Below are 26,472 nucleotides of genomic sequence, written 5' to 3' on the forward strand. Positions count from 1 at the left end.
CATAACTTTATCTCATTAATTTCTGACATCACATTCTCTCTCATCACTTTTTCTCATTACTTTCTTTCTCTCTCTCTCCAGATGCAAGTGTATAGTTGCAGATGCGATTCGTGGACAGCAAAAATAAAGGATAGCAAGTTCGTGAAAAATGTGGGACTACTCTACTGTATATACACGGTATATTAATAGCATATACATCCAATCTGGTAACACTGTTGGCAAAGCCATAAGTTCATATTCAGAAGGGTACGGTATCAAATCCTGGCGGGAGGTTTACTTAGTCCATCATCGCTGATAGAAATGAGCAACACTTTGATGGAAGTTAACAGGGGTTGTCCTATGGAGGGACTCGGCCTCACCATGGGAATGTATAATTTCCATCACTGGCTCTGGACCACAAGTGAAGATGACCGATGCCCAAATTCTATTTTTACACTTTAATATTTGAATTTAAATACATTTGCTGGTGACACGCACACACACTCGCAGTAAGGGTGCGTGTGAAAGCACTGCTGTGCACAGGCGACGTTTAGGGAAATGGCCCTGATTCAAATGTGAATATATAATTGCCAATATGAACATTTTGGCTAACATTAGAACATTCACAAGATGCGCCATTGCCCAAAAAGTAATAAAAAGTAATGGTCAAACTCAGGAATCAATTTATTGACTCTGTGCACATTGGCTTTAGAGGTGAGCTCGCTAACCACGGGGATATTCAGCCACTTACTGTCTGCACAAACACAGCAACACCATTAAATTTGGCCAACACGAGCATATTCACAGGTACGCAAGCGGCGCTCATATAATTGCACGTGTCTTTACTTAGGACACTGCAGCTGACGCACCGGTTCTGCTGCTGGTGTTTCCATAGGCGTGTGTACACATCGAAGGTGCGCGTGAAGTGAGGTTGCCAGTGGTTTTGTCCATACTGCGGCAGGTCCCTGCAGAGTGAAGCCAGAATGGAAACATTGCCAATATAAAAAAAAAATGTCACAAAACAAACCCCTGCAGTCAAATTATTTACAATTGGGCAGAAACACAAAAACAATACTAGTAGAAGCATACACCACATAACACTACATGATTCCAGGGTTATTTCAGGATCATATGGCTGGGTGGCTCTGTGGCAGGGCACTCCATTTACAAGTGAAACATGATGAGTTCACATCCAAGTGGGGGATCGACACGGTCCATCAGTCCTCTGGGGCTAAAAACATGGGTACCATTTTGCAGGAAATCAACAGTGGTTATCCCATGGGTAGTCTGAGCCCTACGATAATGTGAAATTTACAGCAATGACGCAGCGCCACCAACAGATGAGTTCTTGAGTCAGTCCTCTTTTCTGTTACTCTCTACATTCAGCTGATTAAAAATCTTCTTGTTAGACTTGTATTAATAATTTGTGGATACAGAGCTGCAGTCTTCATGCTTCGATGTGTACACATAATGCTTTGTCTGCTGCTTGATTTTCAAGCTCCTTACATTTGACGTATTTTGCTCTGAAAACGTCCTGTGCCCTTGATTCGCTGTCAACAAATGTGCTAAAGGCATTTTTTCTGGAGCTGCTGTTATTCATTTATAACAAGGGGGACATTTCTGAAACTCCAGCCAATCATAACAAATACGTGCAATTTATCACATCATTGCAGAGTCAGTAACACGCCACACCATGGCCAAAGGAGGCCAATGCCGACTCTTCTGATGTCGAGAACTACAGACCAATCTGCAACCTAACCTTCATGTCAAAGGGTGTCCAGAGAGTGGTCTGTCACCTTCTTGGAGCAACATGGCCTTTATTTAAAGGCTTCAGTCAGCTTACAGGTGGTACCACTCAACAGAGACTTCAGTTCTCATGGTCATCTCAGGCGCTCTCCTGGCATCTGACCATTGCAATGTAACACTCCTCACTTTACTTGATCTGTCGGCTACTTTTGACATAGTCAACCACAGCATCCTCATCGACCGTCTTCAAAAAGCTTTCTGCATCCACGGATCCACGCTGCCATGGATCAAGTAATTCATAGTGACGAATACAAACTCTGCTTTCGGACAGCAGTCGACTAAATCAACGGTGCAGGTGGCGGCATGGCGCAAGGCAGTGTGCTGGAACTATTGTTCTTCCTCAAGGTTGCCGATGTCATTGGCTCGTCATCATGGTCTCGGTGTGCGTTCCTATGCTGATGACACGCGGCTCTACTCTCACAATGAAGCTTCCATCGTGCATCACACAGCTTCCACACCTGGTCTTGTGTATCGACAGCATCAACCAGTGGATGTCGTCCATTTGCCTAACCCTAACTGCTATAGTGGTGAATCGTTACGCGCACGCCTGCCTAGTGTGCCGACATGGAAATGTGCGCCACACACGAGCGCATACCGTAGGCCGTTGAAGAGCTGCCGTGACTTGTCAAGGAGGTACGTAAATTCGGAGACGGCACGCCTCTCGTCACCTGCCATGGGCTCTGCTGTCTCGATCCCCGTACCCTGCCCACTCACCATTGCGCTCATCCTGCCCTAGAGCACACACACCGTGAGCAATCAACTCCCTCAGCATTCACACCGTATACTCACCTCAAATCGCTTTAGCACGCAACAGCATATGGCAACAAACTTAACACAGCCTGCAGAGCCTTCTATTTTAAAAAAATAGTCTTAAATAAATAAATAGGTGTGCCTTTCATTGCTTGTATTATGTATACAAATGGATATGCCATCGTGTGCTTGCTATGTGTGTGTCAACTGACAACACTGGACACCCTAGAAAATAACGCGTTCCATCTCGAGAGATCAACCAGGTGAAATATATTAATAAGTAAAGTTAATACAAATACACAGATATATGTGAACTATATTTATAGCCCATTGAGACAAATGTCTCGTGAGCAAGGGAGATTTAATGGGTGCAAAACAAAATAACGATACAATTGTAAAAATCACGTGTATGTGGCAAGAATGTGAAAATCATTAATTGTGATATGCACAACAAGAAAAGTCACGCAAAAAAAGCTTTCAACTGTACATTTCGCACAGGTAAATGGCAAATGTGCAGTGTTGTGAAATAACAGCAGCTCCTCCGCCATCACCTACACAACAAAAAACCCACATCATTGCGTTTAGGGGTAGTTGCTATAGCTTTCTGCTTAATGAGTTTCCAAAACATTTGCAATGCAGAAAAATAAAATGTGGGAACCACATAAACATCACTGAATACTCCTTTGTAATCAATTACTCTAGCCCCTTTATAAATAAATGTTGGCTGCCCAACAATCCTGCCTCCCCCCTGATGGTGGGAAACTCCTTATAGGCCACAGCGAGCATGACATGGCTGATGATGCCGATGATATAAGGCCACAACCCATCACCTCCCGTCCAGCGGCGCATTTGGGAACAAGAATGCAACTTTTTTCTCCAACTTATGCGATCATTTGAGTTATCGAACTGATAAAATCAGTAGAGTAATCGATTACTTGAGTGATCAGATATCTCAGTGCTAAATCAGAGGTAAAAGCACCGATTCCTTTCCAGGATAAGTGGAGATTATGATGGTGTGATATCATACAAAGCATAATTTTTGCATGTTCACGTGTGCCCGCACACGTGCCTGTTTCGCCAACACATGTTCACTAACGTATTCACACAGGCATGAACGCATCAACAGATTTACTTTTGAACGAATGGGCAGGTAATTAGGGTTCACACGACATCCGTACAGCACACAAACCAGACCACGTGCATTAGGATGACAAACACACACGAACACATGTGCACCTCACCACATGATGCTATGCATCAACACTAGAATTATTCATGGACACGTGCAGCAACGAATGAACACATAATACACTCATGCACCTAACCGTCTGACATACGCACATACATGTATTGTAAATGACACACACAATGCATGAATCACATAATCCAGCACGGGTACTTTTTCATTTGTGCTGCTTTCATTCTCTGAACCCCCCTGCAGTCAGTGCTTGTCGACTCCCTGCCCAAGTCCAGCCTTAAGATATTCTTCGATGACCTCATCCCTTTGTCAGTCTCTATGTATTTATGAACATGAATGCATTAATTATTCCTCCCTTTCCCCGGGACACCCACGTCTCTCTGTCGCGCACAGCAGCGACTTGTGGTGCGTGGAGGAACACGACGACACGCGCCTCCGATTAGGCTACGTACGGTGCAAAATACATTCATCATACATACAGACACGGGCCTGAACGTCAACGCGCACACACGTACACAAGTGCACACACAGGCACACGTGCAGGAACAAGACACGTCCCACACATGCAAACACACGTTGTGCTTACACGTGCACATACACGCCTACACACACGCATCTGCACACAAAGATCCTCCGTATAGTTTGAACAGATGTTTGGGGCAAGTGCGGTTAGCACTACACCTGGCCACTTTTGTCTCCCCAGTAGCGATGTTAACACACTGCACTAGGTACTCATTTGAGGCTGCACACCCACCTGAACGCACACACACCTGCACATACACACAAAAGAGCAAAGTCCCCCCTAAAGCCTTCACAGACTTCAGGGTCAAGTGCTGTAAGCAAGCACCTATGAAGGCCGGCACGGCACACGAGGGGGTGAGTGACAAGCACCGCGCCCGACCGCCCTTGTCTCCCCAGTGGCGATGTTGCACTTACACACACCTGCAGGCACACACACCTGCACATACACGCACCTTCACGTACACACACGCGCGCCTGCACACACAAACATGCGTCTTCACCCGCACACACCTTCACACCCCTGCACATACCAGTGACGTGCGGTCAGGTCAATGGCTGGGGAGGCACTGGCTAGTGTCAGAGCCAGATTCACACACTGAGGGGGGCGTGGCCTCACTGAGGGGGGCGTGTTAGACACATCCCCCTCAGTGAGGCAGATGTGATAGCTGCCTCCCCTGGTGCTTTTTCATTGCAGTTTCATGACGAGACCAGCGAGCCAAAATATATTTATACACACATGTGAAATAAGTTACCTGGAGTATGGAAGGCGAGGACATTAAATGAAGGGGTCTACAAACATTACATTGGTGACATACTGAGATAGTAACAGGCACGCGCTTATTGCCCACGCTCCATCCAGTTACTGAGGGGTTTCGCAATCAGAGGGGAGGCTGAGCTCGTCGCTGCCTCACCACTCGTCGCTTCCAGTATTTTCAGCAGAGCTCCGCAAATTCGGCGATTTTGACTATAAAAATGATTGGAATCGTACAGAAATGACATTTATAACACAGATCAGTGGAAAAATCTTAATATTTATTTTATTTGATTATTCTTTTTTTTTTCGTAACAGATATTCACATGCACACGAGCCTACATGCATACACCTGCACGACACACCCCTGAAGGTACACACACGCGCCTGCACACACAGACACGCACCTGCATGTACAGTGAGGGAAAAAAGTATTTGATCCCCTGCTGATTTTGTACGTTTGCCCACTGACGAAAAAATGATCAGTCTATAATTTTAATGATAGGTTTATTTGAACAGTGAGAGACAGAATAACAACAACAAAATCCAGAAAAAGCATGTCAAAAATGTAATAAATTGATTTGCATTTTAATGAGGGAAATAAGCATTTGACCCCCTCTTAATCAGAACGATTTCTGGATCCCAGGTGTCTTTTATACAGGTAACGAGCTGAGATTAGGAGCACACTCTTAAAGGGAGTGCTCCTAATCTCAGCTTGTTACCTGTATAAAAGACACCTGTTCACAGAAGCAATCAATCAATCAGATTCCAAACTCTCCACCATGGCCAAAACCAAAGAGCTCTCAAAGGATGTCAGGGACAAGATTGTAGACCTACACAAGGCTGGAATGGGCTACAAGACCATTGCCAAGCAGCTTTGTGAGAAGGTGACAACAGTTGGTGCGATTTTTCGCAAATGGAAGAAACACAAAAGAACTGTCAATCTCCCTCGACCTGGGGCTCCATGCAAGATCTCACCTCGTGGAGTTAAAATGATCATGAGAACGGTGAGGAATCAGCCCAGAACTACACGGGAGGATCTTGTCAATGATCTCAAGGCAGCTGGGACCATAGTCACCAAGAAAACAGTTGGTAACACACTACGCCGTGAAGGACTGAAATCCTGCAGCGCCCGCAAGGTCCCCCTGCTCAAGAAAGCACATATACATGCCCTTTTGAAGTTTGCCAATGAAAATCTGAATGATTCAGAGGACAACTGGATGAAAGTGTTGTGGTCAGATGAGACCAAAATGGAGCTCTTTGGCATCAACTCAACTCGCCGTGTTTAGAGGAGGAATGCTGCCTATGACCCCAAAAACACCATCCCCACCGTCAAACATGGAGGTGGAAACATTATGCTCTGGGGGTGTTTTTCTGCTAAGGGGACAGGACAACTTCACCGCATCAAAGGGACGATGGACGGGGCCATGTACCGTCAAATCTTGGGTGAGAACTTCCTTCCCTCAGCCAGGGCATTGAAAATGGGTCGTGGATGGGTATTCCAGCATAACAATGACCCAACACACACGGCCAAGGCAACAAAGGAGTGGCTCAAGAAGAAGAACATTCAGGTCCTGGAGTGTCCTAGCCAGTCTCCAGACCTTAATCCTATAGAAAATCTGTGGAGGGAGCTAAAGGTTCGAGTTGCCAAACGTCAGCCTCGAAACCTTAATGACTTAGAGAAGATCTGCAAAGAGGAGTGGGACAAAATCCCTCCTGAGATGTGTGCAAACCTGGTGGCCAACTACAAGAAACGTCTGACCTCTGTGATTGGCAACAAGGGTTTTGCCACCAAGTACTAAGTCATGTTTTGCAGAGGGGTCAAATACTTATTTCCCTCATTAAAATGCAAATCAATTTATACAATTTTTGACATGCTTTTTCTGGATTTTTTTGTTGTTATTCTGTCTCTCACTGTTGAAATAAACCTACCAATAAAATTATAGACTGATCATTTCTTTGTCAGTGGGCAAACGTACAAAATCAGCAGGGGATAAAATAGTTGTTTCCTTCACTGTACACACCCCTGTACGCACAAACACGCACATGCACGTACACAACCCCGCACGTACACACACGCACATGCACGTACACAACCCCGCACGTACACACATGCACACACAGACACGCCCCTGCCCGTACACACCCCTGCACCTAACCACACGCGCCTGCACGAACACGCGTCTACACGCACACCTACACCTACGTAAACACACGCACCTCCCTTACACGTACACACACGTACACACGCGCCTGCACGCTCAGACACGGACATGCACGGACACACCCCGTCACATGCGTCTGCACACACACGCGTCTGCACGCACACACCCCTACACGCACACACCCCTTACACGCACAAACACACGCCTGCACGTACACACACGCGTCTGCACACACACTTGCACACACACGCACGTACACACCCCGACAAGCACACACACACACGCGTCTGTACACACACTTGCACACACACGCACGTACACACCCCGACACGCACACACACACGCACGTACACACCTCGACACACACACACGCACGTACACACCCCGATACGCGCACACACACACGCACGTACACACCTCGACAGACACACACGCACGTACACACCTCGACAGACACACACGCACGTACACACCCCGACACGCACACACACGTACACCCCCCGACACGCACACACACGTACATACGTACACACCCCGACGCGCACACACACGTACACACCCCGGACACGCACACGCACGTACACACCCCGACACACGCACACGCACGTACACACCCCGACACACACGTACACACTCCGACACACACGTACACACCCCGACACCACACACACGCACACACACACCCCGACACGCACACACCCCGACACGCACACACCCCGACACGCACACACCCCGACACGCACACACCCCGACACGCACACACCCCGACACGCACACACCCCGACACGCACACACCCCGACACGCACACACCCCGACACGCACACACCCCGACACGCACACACCCCGACACGCACACACCCCGACACGCACACACCCCGACACGCACACACCCCGACACGCACACACCCCGACACGCACACACCCCGACACGCACACACCCCGACACGCACACACCCCGACACGCACACACCCCGACACGCACACACCCCGACACGCACACACCCCGACACGCACACACCCCGACACGCACACACCCCGACACGCACACACCCCGACACGCACACACCCCGACACGCACACACCCCGACACGCACACACCCCGACACGCACACACCCCGACACGCACACGCGCTCCAGCATCCACGACCGCTCACCCGCGCTGCACAGCTCCAGGCTTAACGTCAGCGAGTGACGTCACGCGCGAGCCGACTACGACAAGCCACGCTGAACAATGCAAAGCGCGATTCGAAAATCAGGAAAATACCAAACTGCTGATGAGTCAACGCATGTCGAAACCGGACAATGGGATGTGTACAAAAATATACTTTAATTGTTTTTGTGTAGAGGGCTGGTATTGTGGGAAAGATGCGTCTACAGTATTGTACTGAGGGACTACTGTGTGTTATCTTGGTGTTGTCTGGGGCTGTGTTGCTTTTTCTGCCTTGCACTATATTGATAAATCGGACTTATAACAGGACCCTGCGGGGTGGGCTGGTAGGAACGAATAACCAAAGAATATAAACATAATGTATTATTACACTTGTTTAGCCAGGAAAGCGTCACTGAGTCTAAAGGTTTTTGTAGGGTCATGCCAAGTGTTTGCAGTAGGGGGCGATGTTGCTACACGGACGGATGGACGGACGATATAATCGATTGTAGGCTGGTTCACTTCGTTCCTACCAGTATAATTAATTTCTTATTTATATTTAGTGACTTGCTTACCATTATCTCTATTTTGCACTCCTATGTGTTTTTTGTACTGTTTGCTATTGTAACTTGCTCATCCGCCAATGCTGGATATCTGTGAAAGAGAGCTTCATAGCCCATCGGATTCCTCCTGCAGTCGAAATAAAGATTCTGGTAGTGAATTGGCAGGGCCCTCTGTTCCATGCGTGTCAGGGCTATCGTCACAAGAGCTCTGCGTGACGTAATATCACAACACGTGACAACCGTCCCCCTGTAGTCAGTCAGCTTCACACGCGATGATTCGTCGCTTTACGGCTCACTCCCCCGGTGAGTTGAAGAACAGTTGTCAAACACCAAATGTATTCCTGCGATAGCAAGCGATTTAATTTGGTTTGCTGTGTCGGGTGGTGGAGGGTTCTAAATCATGCAAATTTGATCAGATCATGACGTTTCCTAAGGGGCCGTCCATAAATGACGTCACGCGATTTTGGACGATTTTTGACCCCCCCCCCCATCGTCACACGGCGTCACAAAACGTCAGACCCCCCCCCCCCCCCTCAAATATGACGTTACAAAGCTCTGCTTCCTCCCCCCAAAAAATAAAACATGCTTCAAATCGCTTTAAACTATTGTCATTGTAGTGCGTATTTAATGTGCCACTGCACTCGGATGTTATAGGAGAAAACATTTATTAAAAGTCTATATAATTAAGTAGAACGTGTTGATATTTATTTAAAGTTGCGCATTTTGATGTGACGTCACATTTCTCACCCCCCCCCCTCGTCACACATCGTCACAAATGTCGGACCCCCCCCCTAGGTGCGTGACGTCATTTATGGACGCCCCCTAACCAAAAACGTCAATTATGAATTAGGCACGTAGGGTTTGTGAGAATTGTTTCATTTTATTGTTTTATTTTTATTATTTTATTACTTCCCTTCTACGTGACTTTACCGAAAAAACCAAGAAGACGTAGGGTTTCCTTCTAAACAAATATCACTTTGTGAAATAGCCCCCGCCCCACGAGTTTTAAGCCTTAACATTTAATAATGCACCCATTACATGGGTAAGGGAAGCTTTAGAGTAAACGTATTCATCTTATATTTGTTCAACTGACAGTCCAAGAATGTGTTGTTTTTAAACTGTCATCACATTTTAATTGTATAATTACGGTTATTAGATTGATAACATTAATTACAATACTGTATTTCTGTTTTTACGAGTTGTAGGGTACAATTGTAGTGACATTGAATGTGTCACCGTAGCGCGTGCCGCTGGGAGATTGGTAGACAATACAGGGTGTTTAAAGAAGATGCACACAATTTCAAAGCAGTATATTTCACGATGGCAATATGATACAATTACACAAAAAGTTACAAACGGTTTAATGAGTTATTAAGTTTTACTAACCATTTTATAAAGCTCTGTGTGCCCTCCACCTGCTGTACGGACAACATCGAGACGATAGTTTAATTCGTCCCAAACGCCTCTCAAAGTGTATTCTTCCACTGCCGTGATTCTGTTTTTGAGGTCATCCAGATTAGTCGCTAATGGTGGCACAAAAATTCGGTCTTTGACGTATCCCCACAAGAAAAAGTCGCAGGGTGTGACGTCTGGGGATCTTGAGGGCCAAGAGTGTAGCGCCAAGTCTTGGGGTCCTGTGCGACCTATCTAACGTTGAGGCAGTGTGTCTTGCGAATGACTGAGGCTAGGGCAGGGGTGGGCAAACTTTTTGACTCGCGGGCCACAATGGGTTCTAAAATTTGACAGAGGGGCCGGGCCAGGAACAGATGGATGGAGTGTTTGTGTGAACTAATATAAATGACATCATTACATGAAAGGATTTGGCCTTTAACGGGTAGCAAAGCATTTATTTGCAAGGCAATTTAACAAATTCACGAACATGAACAATACAAAAACATGTCGTAACGTGACTGATCAAACATCATGAGGACATCTGAGGCCTGCGCCCAAACCAATTACCTCACTTGAACTTATTTATTATCTACATTAACAGGTTAGAGCAGCCACGCAGGCTGTGTGTCGGAGATTTGGCTCCAACCTCGCCGCAGCAACACATAATCACTTTCAGTTTCAGTGGGAACAGTGTTGTTGATCTCCCATTTTTGCCAGTGCATCCAAGTCTGGAGTTATTTTGGTTGTGGCAATTCTCAGGATAGATCTGAGGTGCTGATCCGTTAACTTTGATCTGTGACGGGCTTTGTTGGCGTTCATGACGCTGAATGTCTGATCACACACATAAGTCGAGCCAAACAAAGTCAGTATCTTCTATGCAATCCTCCGGAGGTTTGGAAACGTGGCTCTGTTAAGTGAAGCATAAAAGTCATTCAGTTTAACAGAGTTGAACTTCTCCTTTAGGACGGAGTCAGACTAAAGATCTATCAGTTCCAACTGCAGCTCCTGTGGTGCTGTTTCAAGGTCTTGTGACAGGGGACAGGACACCAGCTGAAGTGACTGTTCAATGTTTTTGAAATCAGAGAACCTACGGCAGAATTCTCCGTGCAGGTCCTCAAGTAATTTGCTGTATTTTTTGCGTTTCGCGGTGCCTCTTCCTGCATGGCAAGTGTGGGGAAATGAGCAAAAGATTTGTTCACAATTTGTCCAGAGAACAAAGTGAACTTGGATTTGAAGGCTTTCACATGTTTGTACATGTCGTGAACAAACTGATCTTTCCCCAGTAGTTTCACATTCAGCTCATTCATGTGTGAAAATATGTCCACAGCAAATGCAAAGTCACTAAGCCAGTTCTTGTCGCTTAGCTCAGGGAATTCGTCAGATTTCCCCATCAACTACAAAAATGCGATGATGTCCTCTTTCAGCTCCCACACTTGTTGTAACACTTTCCCTAAACTTAACCAGCGGATACGAGAGTGGTACAGCAAGTCCTGATGATCCGCATCAGTTTCCTCCAGGAACGTAATAAACTGACGGTGCTGAAGTCCCCTTGTTCGTATAAAGTTCACAAGTTTTACGACTGGATTCACGACATGATTAAGCTGCAATACAGACTTACACAGGGATTCCTGATAGATGATGCAGTGAAGGAAAATAAGATCCTGGACAGGGTTTTCCTCTTTCACTTCATCCTGGATTATTTTCAGCAGCCCAACATTTTTTCCAGTTAAATTTGGCGATCCATCCGTTGTGACATTGACAAGTTTACTCCAAGGTAGCTTCATTCTTTCGATGACAGCAGATACCTGGTTATACAAGTCCTCTCCCCGCGTTGTTCCTTTCAGGGACTCCATGGTCAAAAACTTCTCTGTTATCGCAAAACTGTCAATGCCTCGGATAAAAATGAGGAGCTGAGCAGCGTCTTTTACGTCCGTACTTTCATCCAGTGCTAGTGAATATAATTCAAAGGAATCAGACTTTTTGTTTAGTTGACTGGCTATATTTTCATCAATCAGTTCCACACGGCGAGTCACAGTCCTGCGTGATAAACTGACTTTTTCAAATTTGCTTTTGATCTCCGGACACAAGATGTCTGCTGTCTGTACCATGCATTATTTTACAAACTCGCCTTCGAAGAAAGGCTTGCTAGCCTTTGCTATTTCGAATGCCACCAAAAATCTTGCCTTGGTAGTTGACTCTTGAATCGCAGCTTGTCGGTGAAAAAAATGTTGCTGAGTCTGTAAATTATCTGCCAACCTCTGAGCTGTAGCCGTCCGTTCTTGTGTTGACTGCTTGCTAGCGTAGTTAGCATGCTTCGTAGCAAAGTGACGGCTGATGTTGTACTCCTTGAAAACTGCGACAGTTTCTCGGCATATCAGGCATACAGCCTTCGATTGGACTTCAGTTAAAAGGTATTTTGTTGTCCACTCCGTGTTAGACACTCGGCACTCATTGTCCACTTTTCGTTTCCTTGATCCGCTCATTTTACAGAAAGGCTCACAGGGCAAAGCGAAAAAGTGAAGGGAGCACCGCATCTAACTCAGCAATGTAAACAAACCCTGAAAATGGCGCTGACGACCCACAATGCATTGCGAGATCATGTGCCCTTTCGAGCCCTATACGCCACACTCCCGGTCAAAGTGTGCCATCTAATGGCGAAATGGGGGCATTACAGGCGGAAGGTAAAATTTAATTTAATAATAATATTTGGACAAGTTTGGCGGGCCGGATTAAAAAGCCCAACGGGCCGTACTTTTCCCATGTCTGGGCTAGGGGCTGTTTGTGCGCTGGGAGAGGCATCTAGTGGTAATCGTTTGAAACTCTTTGCTCCGCCCTTCCAAGTGGTAAGAGTTCATGGGCGGTTCGTGGTTGTAGAGATATAGCGATTTCAAATCGGGTCCATCGTTTTAAAACACTCTGTAGAATTAGGGGTAACAGCCCGTTTTACCAGTTGCACTTGTGGGCAAGGCACGGAGCCATCTGGGGCATCGGTCCCCAACCTTTTTGGCACCAGGGACAGGTTTCGTGGAAGACAATTTTTTCACGGACGGGGGGGGGGTTATCATTGGGTCTTTTCCCCTTTTCAAAGAAGCTCTCCAGCAACGTTTGTTTTTTACTCATTTTGGCTAGGGTTAGCTTGTGGGCTTACCAAAACTGACTGAGACAAGTGCGCAGTGCGGGAAAGAGGCACGGACAGAAGTGGTAAATAAAATCATGGGCGGGCCACGCGCAGACTCACCGCTCACCTCCTGCTGTGCGGCCCAGTTCCTAACAGGCCACGGATCGGTACCGGTCCGCGGCCCGGGGGTTGGGGACCCCTGCTCTGGGGGATCCAGAGGGGTGCGGGGCTGAGGGCGGAGCCTGGCCACGCTGTTAAAGATATGGGGCGAGCTCATTATATCCTGAACACAGTCGGGGCGGCCGGGATCTGGAATGGAACTTGTCGTGCCGCCGTCGTCGTCGTGATCTTCGCCCTCTGCAAGCTGTGAGTCTGGCAGCATGTTGGCTGTCCCGACCCGGTATATAGTTATCTCCTAAGGCTGTGAAGGCCGGAATAAAAGGGAGTACCTCCTACTAGTGCCTTTGAATTAGCACACTGCACAATTATGAAGGTGACATGTTGGTAACAGAGATGAAGATAATAATGGGGGTGTCGATGCCTCTGCATATGAGAGGCTGATGTGCGGCTGGCATCGTGTGGCGCTTGCTGTGTTAAGGAGGCCCCCACAGCCTATGCAGGATGAGCAGTATTCTTAAACGCCCAGCATTCAAATGCCATTGTCCGATCGGGGGACAGCTGTGAAAGCGAGGGAGGAGACCTCGTCTCGAGGATGCCAGGATCATAGGTGGGCAAATCAACTAAACTAGGAACGATTCGTATTTTACTCGGTAAAGTTAACTGAGATATAACTGTTTTCAGATGTGACCTGGCCACAAATGCCCAATTTATGTGGCTTATCATGTGGAAATCTATAGCAGCCAAATACTCGTATGTGGATTATAAATGTGGAAGGAAAAACCGGAGGACCCGGATAAAATTACACGTGACTACAAGGAGAGGGAACACACAAATTCCAAATATACAGCAGGCTTCATGGTCGGGATCAAACCCACGACTTCCTGCATCCGAAGCAAGGTAGTTAACATCTTGCCACCGTGGCGCTGAGAGTGGAATCCTAGAGGAACCAATGGCTAAAGAGACAGTGAGCCGCGAGAGTCGGGAAGCGCTGCAAAGATTCAGATGGTACTCTTTGGTTATTTCGGTAAAGTCACGTAGGTAAAAAATAATTAAAGTTAAAAAATATAAATGAAATAAGAAATCAAATAAATTCAATCTTTCTTATTTTTATTTTTTACTTTTATTATTTTTTACCGACGTGACTTTACCGAGAGAACCAAAGAGTATAGATCCTTGCAGTCACGAAAACTTTAAATCTAGAATTCAGATCGTAGTGAAGTTGTGACGACTGGGGCTGTACTGTACTATATAGTACTATACCGTACTATATAGGACGGCGGTAACGCAGATCGAGAGTCTGTTGAAGATGGAACAGAGGACTTCAGCGACTGGGGGCAGCCAAGACGAAGAGAAGAACCAGGCAGAGAACTTTACTCTCGGAGTACAGGAAAAGCACAGAAAAGTTAGCTGGGTATTGCTCAACACGGCATTTTCCATGAATAAAACCCCCGCGTTCGAGGAGGTCTGCCTGTAAGTTAACGACGCTATCTACTGAAAGACAGATACAACCCTCCTGTTGAGCATGGTGTAAGAGGGCATGTTTAAAATATGTAAATAAAAAAAATAACTTTTTATATTTTACAAATTCATGGATATTTTTCAATTTGCATATACTGTAGACTCATAACAAAGTACCATATTATGATAGCTGCTCGTAAGTGCATGCACGGATTGTAACTACAACTTGAGGGCCTTGTCTCTGGGAAATTATTTCATGTTGCCCGATGTGTAACTTCTCGCCAGTCGCTTTACTTGTGGAGGCCTGGGGCTCAAGGTGTTCACTGGCAATTGATTTTCACTCTTGATCACCACGTAAACCCTACAAAGGAAATTCAGCAGGTGCACGAGGTTAGTTGGAAATTATGATCAGGGACACAACTAATTCCAGAGTGATATAGGGCACTATGTAATACGATTTGTAATGGTTGTAGTCTGAAATCCATTCATTACATAAATCAAAACAAGTCCTTCCCCCCAATTAATTCCAAACGATCAATTGGAACCCATTTGCTTTAATGTCATCATCATCATCATTAGCCATTAATTGGTTGAGTGCCTTCCCATATTGTCACCATCCACGGTTTTTAAATAACAACATCTATTTCATCGTTACGTATGAGCTGATCTCTTTGCTCCATCTCTTCAGTGGTCATCCTCTCAAGTGGGTTTCATCTTTTGCAATTTGCCAGCATCCTCTTAAGCAATGCCCTATGCTGACTTCTATGTTTCTTAACCGTTAACACGTCTCTTATTTGTGTTCTTATCTACGTGCTCCCATTTTGTCTCTCAGTATAATTTTTCCAGCATGCACCTCTCTGTGCATATATTTTATCTTTATTCTGTGTTATCAGAATCCATATTTTAAATCCATGTCATGAAGGGTGATCTGCAATGCTTGGCATTCATGATATATGTAAAATAAATTGCTCTTACAAGATATTTTTATTTGATTAAGATATTAAATATTTAATATTATTTTATGAAAGTCTGCACGACGTCTATGCAGTAATGGATCCATCGTGCATGCATTTTATAGCTCAATTAATTTATCAATTAGCGATTTTGCAATGCACGACCACAGCGTGCTACGTGTAAAGAGGTTGTTAGAGGCCCTGTAACATAATTTGGACATTCAGGACAAAGTCTGCATGGTCTATTTGTAATGTTATTAATGTAGCCATTACAAAGTGTAAATACATCTTAGTAGGCTTCATCAGCTTAAAACGAGTCATTCAGTTGAAATGTATGAATCTCACGTACCCTCGACTAGGGATGGAACATATGTGCTTGGTTGTTTGTGGTCTTCTGCCTTCAGAGCTGACCTTATCTTGTTCATTGAGGACCTCAGAGTCAATCCCAGTCATCATCGACCACTCTAGGACTGCCTGCGGCCGAGATCTGTCCAATCTTAAACTCAATCTGTGAGGAAAGGGGGGGGGGGGGGAATAAGTATACTCAACAATAACACACCAGTTACATAAGGTACCTGTTTATTGCTATTTTTACAAATGGTGTTTCTTGAATCAAAGCAAGAGTCAATTGAGTTCCGTCTCATTTTAAATGCGATTTCTGTATCTTTAATTGTGTAGCAATACATTATATCAAGCACTTGAAGGAATGCACTGCCATGAATGTATGATGATGGCACACAGATAATCGTTCTTCTCAGATTATATCCCACAACCTTCCTACCTGTACGGGTACTCAGAGGCATTACTGTGGAGATGAGACATTCTGCACTCTGGCAGGACCCTGGTGCAGCAGCTCTCCACGCAGAGCTGGGACCCTACATCCTGATGCTTTGCTGAAGGTCGTTTGTTGTCATAGGGAGTCGAAGCCACACTGTTCAAGAGAAAAACAGCTGCCAACAGAAGACGCAAGAGAGCTTCAGTGATCATCCAGGCGGCGGTGGTGGCGATGCACGCGGCTGCCTGTACTCCCAGCACTGTGGAGGCAGCGAGGGTTGGTGGGCGTCGAGGAGGTGTCATACCCTGGTTCGCCATGAGAAGGCAGTACAGCAAAAATGTTAACTCCACCTGTTTCCCCATTACACGCGCCGGGTACTCTTGTTTTCTACCACACGCAAAAGCGAATTAATTTACCGATAACAGCTTAGTATATAGGAGACCGCAGACCTTTGGCAATTGTTGACGCCGTGGCTGCTGCCTTTCTGCTTGTCTGTGATTCCTCCTCGCGCCTCTGAGTGCGTCCTCTCTACGAGAGTGAGCGAGGGGGCGGAGCCTGGCCACGCCGCGGCCGATAAAGGCCGAGTCCCGAGCCCCAATCGGGGCTGTTCTCTGGAATCAACCCTCGGTGCTACGTCTCTCCGATCTTCGGTCTTTGCTCGGCATCGTGGGTCAGTTAGGATGTTACTGACTGACCCGGTTATGTAGTTGCCCCGTTGTGGTTTAGTTAGTACTCAAAGTGGCTATCACCTCTGTTGTTATTCAACACATTTATGTAGTTACCTGGTTGGGGTGTTGGAATAAACATGTTGCCTCCAAGTCAAGTGTGTGCCTCCGTGAAGAACACTACAACTGGAGTCAGAAGTGAAACGAAATAGGTGATAGCCTAGCATTAAACAATGTTAACTAGGTGGAAACAACTCACTAAGTCATCTTCAGACGAGGAGGAGGACGACGGGGTGATTCCACAGACAGCCCCGGGAGCTGCAGCCCCGGTGATGGAGCACGAAGATCGTCTACCAGCGGAGCAAGGCAAAAGCCCAGACCTCGCCCCGCCGTCGCCGCTGGAGAGGGAACGCCGATCATGGAACACGTACATCGATGACCTTCTGGCCACCGTGGCAGGTCTGGCCGCCGCTTTAAAGCGGAAAAAGGATATCAGGGTGCCGGGGCAGGGGCAGGATGTCTCCGCCGCCATTGGTTCCCGTGCGCGGGAAAACAGAGGCGTGGAACGCGCAAGCAGACACCATTTTGATGGACGGGCGGTACGGGACTCCCGCCAAAAATTACCTCCCGCCGAAAGTGCTGAAGCTTCAAGAAAGCACTCTGAAGAGGCTTCCCTTCGTTCAGGAATTTGCGGCTACGGATGGTGACTGGGAGGCATTTCGACGATGCTTCACTGTCGCCTGTGATCTTGTGGGGTGGATAGAGGTGGAGGCGCTGCGGGCGCTTCCCATAGCACTCTATGATGACGCCTTGGCAGCATTCGACACCATCCAAAGACAAGTCAACGCTGCCTCAAGCCCTCGCACAGATGGCACCGCCGTCCGACAAGTGCCAAAAGTTCGCCACACGAAGTCACAGTGCGCTCATGACACTGGCGAAGTCTGTGTACCCCGGGATGGACCATGTCGGAAGGGATTCCCTGGTCCTCGAAAGAATGCTGCTGCTGGCCCAAGAATTTAAAGTCGTATGCCAGCCACGGAAGAGGACGACTTGTCTTCATTCAAAGTTGCACGGTGCCTCCAGGCACATTTCAACATCCAGCAACGTGCGACCGTGGCCGCGTGCAGTGGACCTTCCGAGGGCACTCTGCTCCGAGAGCCCGGATTTATCCGAGGCACAGAGGCTCGAGTAAAACTAAATACGATATTGGCTCTACGCCGCTGTTATGTCACCACATTGATACGGGGAACGCCGCCCCCATTCACCAAAACCCATATAGATTAAGTCCCAAGGAGAAGAAACAGGTGTGCCACGCAGTCGACGAGATGTTGGCCGCTGACATAATTTCCCCGTCAACCAGTCCATGGGGGGCTCCCATTGTGCTTGTTAAAAAGCAGGATGTGAGTCTGAGGTTTTGCGTCGATTTCCGCAAACTCAACAAATTCTCCGTTGCTGACGCGTGACCGCTCCCACGGATGGATGACTCTTTGGACGCTTTGTCAGGGGTGCGGTTCTTCTCCACCCTTGATTTGTTGTCGGGGTTCTGGCAGTTGCCCTTGGACGACAGTTCAAACCCTAACACTGCTTTCTGCATACCCCAAGGGTTATTCGAATTTAACCGGCTCCCGATGTGACTTCACTCCACCCCTGCCACCTTCCAGAGATATAACGGTACATTTGGCATTCTTGGGTTTCAGTTTTTTTGTTTTGGCGCGGGGACTTGGTCGCGCGGAGGACACCATGACCGCGTGCTGGCCACGTACCCCAGTGAGGGAGTGAGGTTCGCAGAATCCAGGTTAAATAATACAGCAATACCCCGATTTACGTCTCCCCCTTTCATTTATCAAATCCGTTGTCAATTTATCAATACTGTACCACTACTTGATTTGCGTCTCCTCGACCCACACTTATGTCGATGACAGCATCGTCCGTCCTTTCTTGTATTTATCACCTCAGCCTTTGCATCTACCTATCCTGTAAATTGCTTTGATTTACATCGTTTTGATAATCGTCATCGCACCTTTCGGCAACGCATATCTCGACGTAAACTGGGGTATTACTGTAATAATAATAATTTACATTTGTAAGGTGTATTTCATCTGCAGATCCTGCTTTAAAAATTTACTTCCATTTAAAAATAACAGAATTTTAAATAAAACTTGAAAACTGAACTCAAAACCGTCAAACGTGAAGAATTCTGATTTTAACCAAAACTGAAAAAAAAACAAATGGGAAAAAACTCTTTCAAATAAGTGGAACAACAAAACTACAGCTGGTCTCTTGTAGGGTCACATTAAGGTCTAAAAAATGTAACGTGTCAGATTTCTAACTGGCATGTTTGCCTGGGTACAGACCTCTACGTGTCAGCTGGGCCCTGCTGTCCACATGCTGACCGGAGCCACGGCTGCGCTGCGTGAGTCTGTGGCCTGGGGACTGCCCAGCGAGGCAAACGAGCCCCACGCTCGTGCACTGCCCGTGCCACCTCCTCTGTGTGAGCGAGCGCAGCCGCTGTGCCTCGATCCTGTCACGGCTCTCCTGGGCCCTCCTCGCCATCTCGACACGGTCTCTCTGCAGGAATGTACGCCTGTAGCATCCACGATGCCAAAAACACCAGGGTACCTTCTTATCACCAGGGTTACCATCTTATCACCAATGTGCCATCTTATCATCAGGGTACCATAGTATTACCAATGTGCCATTTGATCACCAGGGTGGTGCTCCAAAGTGGCGAAATGTGTATTACTTTATTATAGTCTTGAATAGGATCATGACCTTTGTATTTCGTGATTGGGCCATCTCTGCTCATCCACCTCCTTTTCGTCCATCCAGACGCACGTGGGTGAGAATCGGTCCCCGAGTTAAATATCTCCTAAATTCGTGCATGCGAGGAACCTGCAATCAAAAGTGATTAGCTGTCAACCAGAATAGGGCAACCATTCACATGTTGTACGTGTTACACTAAATATGAACATTTATCACAAAGCATATATTCTTCAGGAGGATTGCACGAGACCCCGCATAGCAAACAATGGAATGGTCGCCAGCGGGGCGGGGAAGCAGTGACGTAGATACTGAGAATGCAGGCGGTGCAACTGCACTGAGATCCACAGGTCAGAGGGACCCACGTGGCGGGCTACGTAGAGGGGAGTAATTGGACAGGGGGCCCCGATTCATGTATATCGCCAAGGTCCGTGCCAGCCACGCGACTGGGCACAATTGTTATAGTAACCAGTACAAGTGCTCTCTCTTGCTGGTGATTGGTTAGAATTGTTAGATGTGTTAGCGTCCACTCTGCATGTACCTTGGTTGCATGAGAATCGGTTCGCAAAAATCTGCTACACTGGGGTTTCATGACGAGAATGAAAATACAAAGTGGCAGAAGAGTCAATCAAGGAGATGTGCTCTCACCAGGGCACTAAACAGAAACGCGAGAAGATGTGTTTTTTTGTTACAAAACATTTGATTGGATATACAGTCGTATATACCCCGGTTTACGTCGGGGATTCGTTCCTGAAATGTGCGACGAATATTGGAACGACGTAAACCAAAGCGATTTTTTCACGAGAGCTAAACAATGGTAACGTAGGATATGAAGCTGTATTAAAGCGCACATCTTCATCCTCCGATTCGCACGGTTGGCTAAGTACGGTGGGAAAGAAGTTCAACATACACACATCCTTCACGTACCCACACCGTTAAATTAAATGACGAAAAAATGTACTCAATACGAGTGTAAAGCAGTAAACTTTAACATAAATGATCCAGTATACTATTAAAAAACATCAACAAAATACTGTGCGTACATATATTGTACTCTACAGTACATTTCTTTACGTGCGACACAAAGTAGTTTGTGTCGAGAGTAGGTAAATGCGAAGGCTGAGAGGCGATGGATACAAGAAAGGATGGACGATGATGCTGGCAGCGATGTTAGTGTAGGTTTAGGCGACGCATATCGGGTAGCGACATTAATGTGACGACGTATTTGCGAAACGACGTAAACGGGGGAGACGTAAATCGGGGTATTACTGTATAAAGGGATAATATACACGGGGGAAGTATTAGCCATCTCAAATTTGCAGAAAACAGTCATGATAACTAATGGAAACGAACCTCATGATTAAATCGAATAACTTATTTAAGGAGGATATACAGTTGGGCTCAATATAATGAGCGACACGAGGTTATGTCTAACGCAGTTTATGAACGAAACTGTTGAATAAGGCTGATGATGATACTATAAGTAGAACGTATTTTAGTAAATTGAGTCTATAAATTATTACCAACAATAGTATGGTGGAATAGCAGGCCCACAAAAACGGCACTGATTTTCGTTAGTTAATCTACACCGTAAGCCACACATCTCGAAGAACAACATGCTAAGCGACAGGAGACGGTCGTGAGAACACGGATTTGATTAAATGGGATAGGCCTCCTGTAACGTAAACCTGTTAAAGGCTCACCTGTAAACCCACAACGCTGGTAGCGCTAAGCTGGTGCCTGCGTGCGTCGTGCCTAGACGAACGGGCGAGTCGAATGTGCGACACACAATGTGCCTTGGTTACTAAGCACTGGGTCTGTGTTTGCACTCAGAAAACACTCCACACCTCCACGTCACCCATCGCTCTCAAGACCAAGTGTGTCAGTGTGACCGTAGAGGAGGCAGTGCGCGCGTGTGTGTGTGCCTTGGGGAGCGGTAGTGTAGCGGTTATCGCGCTGCGTTACGAACCCGGGAACCCGGGGACCCGAGTTCGATTCTCGCTCACGGCCAACACCAGTGACGATGAATTATCTGAACCGATCCTGGGTCTTTCCTAGGTCGACTCAGACTCAAATGAGTACCTGGTGCAATGTGTGAATATCGCCACTGGAGAGTTAAAGGCGGCCGGGCGTGGTGCTGGCCACCCACACCCTCGTGTGCCATGCCGTCCTTCATAGGTGCTCGCTAACAGCACTTGCCCCAACAGTTTGTTAAGGCTATACATGATATTTTTGGCTTTATAGTTTCAGTTTCATTTATTAGGTACAAGCGGGAAGTACCCGGCGTTGCCCGTGTCTTAAAATATTTAAAAACTACTCTTAAAAATCTAACAGCAGTGCGTAATGACTGTGGTGGCACCTGCTATGATCACAGCAGTGCATACTGTGGTGATACCTGCTTTCACTGCAACAGTTCATACTGTGGTGGTACCTGTATGATTACAGCAGTGCATACTGACTGTGGTGGTACCTGCTTTCACTACAGCAGTGCATACTGACTGTGGTGGTACCTGCTATGTTTACAGCAATGCATACTGCTGTGGTGGTACCTATGATTACAGCAGTGCATAATGTGGTGGTACCTGGTTTCATAACAGCAGTGCATACTGACTGTGGTGGTCCCTGCTATGATTACAGCAGTGCATACCGACTGGTATCTGCTATGACCACAGTAGTACATGCTGACTCTATAGCAGTATATATCGACTCTATAGCACAAAGTACTCATCTGACAAAGTACCGTGGTGAGGCCTAGTCCCGTACAGTGCCCATGGCCTCGCCGAGATTGCCCAGCCGGTTGAGGCTGTGGGCTGGGCCGCAACCCCCCCCCCCCACCATCCTTCTAAAAGAGCTACAATAATGCTATCTAAGCACTATAATATTAGTATCTACCAATCCTATACTAGTAAGTGCACACAATTGGGTTGGGGGGCGGAGAGAAGAGAACGTGACACTTTTATGAATTGACCTCGGCGTTGCGTGTATTTTTTAAGCATTTTGAACGCGAAGGAGAAATCTCCCCCACCCTCCACCGATGACGCACGTGCGTTGCCAGGGGCAACCTCCGTGCAGCTTGAGTGGGGCTGGGAAATAATTAAATAAAGAAAATCGCACTCTGGACCGGTTAAAGCAACTTGAAACCAATCCTAATTCTTGCGCAGTTCACAGCCTTTCTTGGCACAAGACCGAACAGCGCAGCAACCCGTGCATTAACAACGACCAAAGGGACAGCCTTCGCCACACACTATGGAGGAGAAGAGGCTCCTCGGGCTCGCTCATTAACGGAAACCGTGTGAGAAACAACCTGCTGATGCACAACCAACCATCGACACCACTTATGCATAAAATGAAGATGTAGCCTGTGCATACATTTGTGCAGGTGCAATGGAAGTATTTTCCAGTTTTTGCTGCATGCTAGATTTTTACCGATAGCTACCGACAAATGGTAGAAATTGGCGGGCATAGGCCTCATACATTACCCTGAGCGACGCAAGACGAATGGGCATTGTAAAGAAGAACTATGGCACTTACTGACAAGTGTCATTAGGTGCATGCCTGGCGGGGGTGACTTGTGTCCATTTTCGAGAGGGGAAGCCGACCCATGTTTATGTAACGGGCGATTTTAGCAACCGTTAAGGTCTCAAAGTCTGTTTTCCCCTTAACTTGTATATAGAGAAGGAAACGTTGGACATATGTATGGCGTGTACGTTTTTTTACGAAATTTCAAGACCAATCCAACGACATGAATTGCGAAGACGTAAAACTTTTTTGGACAATTTCATTCCTTTCTGTTTCTTACGGGGATGTTTCTGTGTGCCATTGAAGGTTGAGAAAGCCGCTTGCGAAACAAACCACAAGCCAAATCCAGCTAATTTATGAATTACTTAGCACCCTGCTTCCTCAAGAACGTGTTTTTTATCGGCAGATGAAATTTACACAGGCTATTCCAGCAGATGCATATACTCATGAAAGTCAAGATTTTTAGCGATAGGCTCCATGGAATGATAAACGTTGGCGGGGATTGTTCTCATGTGTCACATCGTTTAACTTACACCGCCTTCCCTCCGCCTGAGAAAACGTCAATTTTAAGTTATTACCTCCGACAGAGGCGTCCTTCAAAAAGTGCATAGGAATGGCAGGTTTAAAAAAATATTACTTTGTCAAACACTGACCGACCCATGGACGGCATGGCCAGGAGGCTCACTTGAGCGGTTTTCTGGCTGAGCAAAGTCCACCGAGACGCTCCTGTATCCCACGGGGATGTTTCTGCGTGCGCTTTAAGGTAGAGGATGCCGCACTGTTACTTGCGAAAGAAACCACAAGCCAAATCCAGCTTATTTATGAATGACTTAGACCCCTGCTTCCTCAAGAACGTGCTTTTTTTGTCCGATGAAATTTCCATAGGCTATTCCAGCAGATGCATAGACACTCAAGAAAGTCAAAATTTTGAGCGATAGGCTCCATTGAACAACAAAAGTTGGCGGGGATTGCTCTCCTATTTGTCACGGGGCATCGTTTATCTTACATCGCATTCCCTCCGTAGGAGAAAATGCTAATTTTTGAGTTGTTACCTCCGACAGAGACGTCCATTAAAAAGTGCATTGGAATGGCAGGTTTAAAAAATGGTACGTTGTCAGACACCGACCGACCCTTGAACAGCATGGCCAGGCGGCTCACTTCACCGGTTTTCCGGCCGAGCAAAGGACGAGGAAGCTGCCCTGTTCCTTGCATTTTAGCAACGATTCAGCCGACTGCTTTTGTATTCGAAGAGGAATGCGATGCTCTAAATGTAAGAATAATTGTCACACGAGTGCGTATGGTGTGGCCCTTTTAGGAGCCGCGTTCCCCATGGGTGGCGCCAGGACGAAGCCTTGTATCGAGGGCTGACTTTCAGTAGATTGCAGCGAGGAAGCTGCTCTGCTACTTCAGAAACCCCGAGCCAGAACCAGGTCGTTTACGAATGATTTGGCACCCGGCTTCCCCGCGAACGTGCTGTCGAGCGATGGAGGAGAGGGCCGCCGAACGCTTGTGGCGGTGCCTCGATCCAGGGTCTTACGGCATTCCTCACCGGGCAGGAGTCCACCCGGCTCTGAGAGGCCAACCGAAGATCCGGGCGCAACAGTATCGTCGCGTCTAATGGGGATTCGGACTTAGAGGCATTCAGTCATAATCCCTCAGATGGTAGCGTCGCACCGTTGGCTCCTCATCCAAGTGCACGTGCCAAATGTCTGAACCTGCGGTTCCTCTCATACTGAGCAGGATTACTATTGCGACGACACAGTATCAGTAGAGTAAAACTAACCTTTCTCACGACGGTCTAAACTGAGCTCACGTTCCCTATTAGTGGGTGAACAATCCAACGCTTGGTGAATTCTGCTTCACAATGATAGGAAGAGCCGACATCGAAGGATCAAAAAGCGACGTCGCTATGAACGTTTGGCCACCTCAAGCCAGTTATCCCTGTGGTAACTTTTCTGACACCTCTTGCTTAAAACCCAAAAAGTCGAAAGGATCGTGAGGCCCCACTTGCATGGTCTGTACTCGTACTGAAAATCAAGATCAAGCGAGCTTTTGCCCTTCTGCTCCACGGGAGGTTTTTGTCCTCCCTGAGCTCACCTTAGGACACGTGCGTTACCGTTTGACAAGTGTACCGCCCCAGTCAAACTCTCCACCAGACACCGTCCCCGGAGCTGGTCGTGCCCGGCACCACGAACGGTGTTCGGGCTCCGGAGGCACTTTGAGCCAGAAGGGAGAGCCCCCCGCAGGGCTCGCCTCCTCGCCTCACCGGGTAAGTGAAAAAACGATCAGAGTAGTGGTATTTCACCGCCGGCACCCAGAGCCAGGAGGGACGAGCACCTCCCACTTATCCTACACCTCTCATGCCTTTTCACCATGCCAGCCTAGAGTCAAGCTCAACAGGGTCTTTTTTCCCCGCTGATTCCGCCAAGCCCGTTCCCTTGGCTGTGGTTTCGCTGGATAATAGATAGGGACAGTGGTAATCTTGTTCATCCATTCATGCGCGTCACTAATTAGATTACGAGGCTTTTGGCTATTTTTAATTCGGCTCTTTCGTGCCGATCTTTTCCGGGTTAAGTGGCCCGTCCATAACCATCGTCAAATAGTGTAATGCGCAAGATGTTATAATCATTGCGAGATTCCCATGTGGTAACTGGTTTGGCGTCGCTCTGATGTCCGGAACCAAAGACAAACAGAGAATGGGGGTCTATCATACCAGGACCCCCAGGCTGGTTTATGCCATGGAAATAGTGCCCCAAGCTGTCAACACCGTGCTGCTGGACTCCGTTGGTAACCGATATTAGAGTCAGTAAATACCAGGACGCTCATACTG

General features: G+C 47.1%; 1 protein-coding gene, 1 long non-coding RNA gene and 1 pseudogene across 12 annotated transcripts in view; all 3 read right to left on the minus strand.

Moving 5' to 3' along the window:
• The window catches only part of SCAI (suppressor of cancer cell invasion), a 53,901-nt gene extending 45,524 nt beyond the window's left edge, over positions 1-8,377 (minus strand). For 9 of the 10 annotated variants that reach the window (XM_078608838.1, XM_078608840.1, XM_078608839.1 and 6 more), the window contains exons 1-3: positions 8,327-8,377; positions 2,381-2,517; positions 849-944 (exon numbers count right to left, since the gene is read on the minus strand). In XM_078608838.1, the coding sequence (XP_078464964.1) occupies positions 849-944; positions 2,381-2,511 (227 nt within the window). In that variant the 5' untranslated portion in view covers positions 2,512-2,517; positions 8,327-8,377. Of the gene's footprint in view, positions 1-848; positions 945-2,380; positions 2,518-4,580; positions 5,670-8,326 lie in introns of those variants that run through there. The other variant, XM_078608832.1, reaches the window with a different exon arrangement.
• Positions 8,378-10,177: 1,800 nt separating this feature from the next.
• Positions 10,178-21,954, minus strand: LOC144728995 (uncharacterized). Of its 2 annotated transcripts, XR_013587606.1 has the most exons (6): positions 21,827-21,954; positions 20,136-20,255; positions 19,718-19,947; positions 16,705-16,873; positions 16,273-16,431; positions 10,178-15,331 (listed from the first exon to the last, which is right to left on the minus strand). It is a non-coding gene; the product is annotated as an uncharacterized LOC144728995 (long non-coding RNA). The 2 variants fall into 2 exon arrangements; XR_013587605.1 differs by having other exon boundaries at positions 16,705-19,947.
• Positions 21,955-24,988: 3,034 nt separating this feature from the next.
• Positions 24,989-26,064, minus strand: LOC144729005 (28S ribosomal RNA; annotated as a pseudogene).
• Positions 26,065-26,472: the final 408 nt, after the last annotated feature.

Source organism: Lampetra planeri, chromosome 30 (genome assembly GCF_965212315.1).
Source record: "Lampetra planeri chromosome 30, kcLamPlan1.2.h2, whole genome shotgun sequence".
NCBI classification, from domain to species: domain Eukaryota; kingdom Metazoa; phylum Chordata; class Hyperoartia; order Petromyzontiformes; family Petromyzontidae; genus Lampetra; species Lampetra planeri.